The following is a 4,684-nucleotide window of genomic DNA, read 5'->3' on the forward strand; positions in this document are numbered from 1 at the left end:
GTGGGATGTGTGTAACCCTCCAATAACATATGGTTCATATCCTCTACTCCCTCCTGTACCCCCTAATGTTTTCAAGATTGTGCTACAAGGGAAACTATTAATATCTATGGGAGAAGAATTAGAGTTACAATAAAATTGTAACATATTTTGAAGGAGTAGTAGCACTGCTGGCTTACACTAAGTAACATAAATTCATAATGCCTATGAGGTCTCTGACTGTGTAGAGCTTATAAATTTTTAAAATCGAAGACAGATGGGCTAGCTTGTCATATTTTGAATATTTTGCAAAAGCTGTGCTTACATCCAAAACACACTGTATATTTTGCAGCAAGGATGATGGGGGAACCTAAAAGGATTTTGGTAGCTCTTGACTGGCACCTGAACTGTCAGATCTCTGAACCAGCCCTTGTGCAGAGATGGGCCAAGTCTCATCAGCAGTCATTTTTTATCAGTGTATTAATACATCCCCTGTAATGTCACACGTTTGTATATGCTCTTGGTTCACCCTGCTGGACCATCTCTCCAGGACAATGATATGCCCTGGGCAGAGGCTCCAGGTGAGGACCCCACCAGCGGGGCAGTGCCTGGATGTCTCTTATTGCCCCAGCAGAAACATGAGCTTGAACACTCCTTGGGCTAGCAGAGCACGTGGCCTGGACTTCAGTGGCACCAACAGCAGCAGATGAGTATCTATGCTGGCACACACCACCATGTTCATAGCTCTCTGAACTAATTAGCTGCATGAGAGCAGCCCTGCACCCAAGCGCACACGTTTCCATTGGACCAGGCCTTTTCCTGTGGACTCAAATGCCTGTCTCCAACAGACTGGGGAGACTTTCCATGGGCTTCCGTGGGGGAAGGATTTTGGATGTGGCATGCAGGAAATCCCCTGGGCTGCAGGCCTCGTCTCCCTTTATGCTGCCTTGCACAGGCATCCCTGCAGCCGTGTGTGCCCCGCAGTGGGGCCAGGCTGCTGGCTGGGAGCAGCACGGCGCCTGTGGCTGCTCCTTGCTCTCCTGTGGCAAAGCAGAGCAGCTTGATTTAAACCAGAAGGACTTTAAATAGACATCTAATTGGGGAAAAAAAAAAAAAAAGACTTTGTTTTTGGTAAACTTCACATTGTAATGAACACATCCTTTGTGTAATTGTGTTTGTGCAGTACTGTGGCTGCTGCTATTCAGGAGGAATAACTCTGTTTGGATTGGAGAGTTTGAATATCCTGATACCTAATTGCATCATTTACTCTCTAGTACTTTGAAATCCAGACTTCCTTCCTGTGCAGAGTCAGCTGGAAGCTTATTTGCCTTATGACTCTCAATGTGGTTTGAAGGGAGGGAAAACTGGGGAAAAATAAAAAAATAAGAAAGGAGACTTGGGTTAGCTCCAAGACTATTTCATTTCAACTTCCTACCAGTAACCATAATGCTCCCTAGGGGAAGTTGCACAAGATTACTAGGAAGGAAAAAAGAAGGGCTTGTGGCTGCTGCACGGGTCTGAAAGCTAGGCAGCTTTGCAATAGATTTCTAGTGTGAATGGGTGCAAATCTTTTAAGTCTCACTGCCTCGCTCTGCTTGGTATCCTGCTCAAGAAGGAAGATACTGGTGTCCCTAAAACATCTCCTAGAAATTTTCTTAGTCGTGAATTTAGATAGCAAGATTTCTAGAGTAGGAACCCTCTCTGTGATATGACACAATCCTTCAGATCAGTGCAGATGTGGCCTGCAAATTCTAGCAGTTTTGCTAGTAACAAAGAATTGGAGGTGGAGAGATAAGCTCCTTCTTGGTTCATGCTTGTATTGAGAGCAGGAGTGCCATACAGAGAAAGGCCAAGAGCAGAGGAACTTCCACACAGCACAACTTGCTGACACCAAGATCAGCTGCAAAACTCTGAACTCAGACAACAGCAGGGAGCATCACATCTGTGCATTTAAGAAATCAGGTCATCCTCAGATGAGAAGGTGCGAAGAAGACAGCTCTGCAGCTTGGCCTTCAGGGTGGAGTGGTGGACATCTGGTTTTCCTTGATCTGGTGATACTGGGTGGGACAACTCTATGGCCTCCTGCAGGCAAACGCATAACCTGCCTGTGCTCTGGACCAGCCACAACATAGCTGCAGAAAGTTAAAGGAAAGCGTTCAAAGCCCTTGCCATGATACTCCATGTTTGTGATTTCAGGTTGACTGAGCATGAGGACAGCACTCACCAAGTTACCTGCAGAAAATGTTTCTGCAAGACTTAGAACATTATCTGATTTTCTGAGATTGCATTTCACAACTCTGTAGGCAGGGGGTGGGCACAGCATTATTTTCATGAAACTTGTTGTCTCCTCTGTGTAGATGCTATATATTTCCAGGGGTTAGCACACTGTTGTACAATGTTTTCTACTGTGACTCTTTCAATAGTTTCCAACAGGATTTGTCAACGTTACACCATCAAATACTTGTTATAGTTGAACACTTAGATAGGATTCCTCTTACATTTCAGATGACTATGTGCTGTGGAACGAACCAAAGACAGAGATGATCAGACCAGATGGTGGGTATCACCCACCAGAAGAAAAATTTGACCACAGAACTGTTGTCCAAGGCGACTATCTCTACAGGGGACCGGTTGCCACTCAAAGCTGCAAACCTCTGAATCTGAATCAGAAAAGCAAGGATCCCTTTGAGAATATGACAAATTACAGAGTGAATTATGTGCCACACCCTCTGGAGAAACGTTACATCCATCAGTATGAGAAATACAAGCCCAGTGAGGTCCCATTTAATGGTCTCACTACTCACAAAGTTTCTTACAAGGGGGTGCCTGCTAAGCCAGCCAAGCTGGCAAAGCCATACCAGCCAAAGCCTCTCCATGATTGTCCATTTTCCTCTACAACTGAGTTTCAGGAAAAATACCAAGCTTGGCCACTTCATCCTATATTCACCAAAAAAAACGTTGAATATATACCTCCGGTAGAGAAAATGGACCTTCGAACTACTACTCAGTTACACTACAAGCACCTAAATGGCAAGCCAGCCAAGATGTGCCGATCTCTGGCCCAGCTTAAGAAAAACACTGGGCCATTTGATAGCTCTTCTACAATGAAGGAAGACTATAAGTCCTGGGCGTGCAAGAGAGTAAAGCCTATCACTCATGCCCCAGAGCTGACTTTTCCAGATGAACCAATGGATTGCTTGAGCACCTTTCGGACCCATTATCTGCCTCATCCTCTCACAATTACGAAGAGCTACAAACCTGCCTGGTCAGGCCCTAGGCCTCACACTCTGCTAGATGCAAAAACCATCTACGCTACCAGCTACACACCAAAGGGCATTGTTAAATGCTTGGCTTCTTACAAAGACCCACCGGGATACATCTTTGAGGGAACCAATGCTGATGGTCACAAACTCTATATCCCTGCTTCTGAAGGTGAATGCTTGAAAGGTTGACACTGAAGAAAAGAGACTGGAAGCAGCCTTCTTGGGAACGGATTCAAAGAGCAGGGCCCCAGTGAGCTAAAAATGACAGCTTGATTTTTTTGGTAACCTTCTTTAAAACCAATCATTGATTTTATATTTGGAAAAAATTTAAAATTAATACCCAAATATTGGCTTTTTCTGGACCAATTGTATAAATAAAAAACATAAGACCCAAGGACAAGACGTTTGAATCCTTGTTTCTCTATATTTTTATTTTCTTGCTCCCACCTACCTTCTGCTCTTTAATTGAGAGAGATAACCCTCTCATGAGATACTAAGAGAGAGATCTCACAGTGGTATATGCTGTTTTAACAGGGGTTCAGCCACTTCCATGACGACAGCGGTATAACCACCTCTTCAGCTTAATTACATGCTGTGGACTCACAGCTGAAAATAACACCTGGACAACAGGGTCTGAGACCTGGCTGTGTTCTTCACTTCCATCAAAAAGACATAATGCCAGGTACAACTATCAGATAAAGATTACAGGAGGTGGCACCTTCATTGTGTCACCATGCTGCCGAGAGCTAGGCTATCGGATATGAGGTTGTCATTCCAAAGACACCACTTTAGCCTACGACTTGCAAGGTAGCCTGGCTCAGTCTTAGAATAGGAGAGGTGTCAGGAGCTCTTTGCTGAAGGATGCAGTGAGGGTGCCGTGAGTGTAACTGGAATAAAATTGCCATATGTTGTTAGCGTTCAGCCAGCAGCTGCAGTTGTATTATCTTTTGGAGAAGGTCAAGGTTAAACTCCTGATCAGAAATTTTCCTTTTCCACATCCCCGGTGCTGTTCTCTAGGCTTACAAATGTTACATTAGCAGTATGAATCTTACTGGTTTTAGTGCAATCTACCTTCCTAAATCTTTTTCCCTCTTACTCCAGCCAGCTGTGGCTGTATTCTGAGTCATTAGCTCAAGAGCTAGGGAAAATTGTTGCATGCTGGAGAAAAGGCACGTCTTTTGCCACTCAAAGAGTTTGTATTTAGAGAGGAATGGAAGACAGTTTTCTGTATAAATGTATTTTAAAACTTCTGAAAAGCTTTGAAACCCTTTGGGATATAAGTCTTCCATAAAAGCTTGCAAGCTAAAGCCAAACAAACTCCATCTAGGAATGTGAATGTTTAACCCTGAGGGTGGGAAGCCACTGGAGCAATTACCCAGGAGACACAGTGGTTCTGCATCACCTGAAGTCTTTAAATCAGTCCTGGAGGCTTTTTCTAAATATAT

At 44.1% G+C, this 4,684-nt stretch overlaps 1 protein-coding gene across 1 annotated transcript; it reads left to right on the forward strand.

The window, feature by feature from the left end:
* Positions 1-2,330: 2,330 nt before the first annotated feature.
* SAXO1 (stabilizer of axonemal microtubules 1) lies at positions 2,331-3,680 on the forward strand. The gene has a single exon (XM_083817113.1). It carries the CDS (start codon positions 2,517-2,519, stop codon positions 3,426-3,428), a length of 912 nt encoding a protein of 303 aa, XP_083673239.1. The 5' UTR covers positions 2,331-2,516; the 3' UTR covers positions 3,429-3,680.
* Positions 3,681-4,684: the final 1,004 nt, after the last annotated feature.

The sequence above is a fragment of the Anser anser genome (assembly GCF_964211835.1).
Source record: "Anser anser genome assembly, chromosome: Z".
Classification (NCBI taxonomy): Eukaryota; Metazoa; Chordata; class Aves; order Anseriformes; family Anatidae; genus Anser; species Anser anser.

Coding starts and splice junctions, on each gene's coding strand:
- SAXO1 (XM_083817113.1), top strand. CDS start 2,517: ATGATCAGACCAGATGGTGGGTATCACCCACCAGAAGAAAAATTTGAC.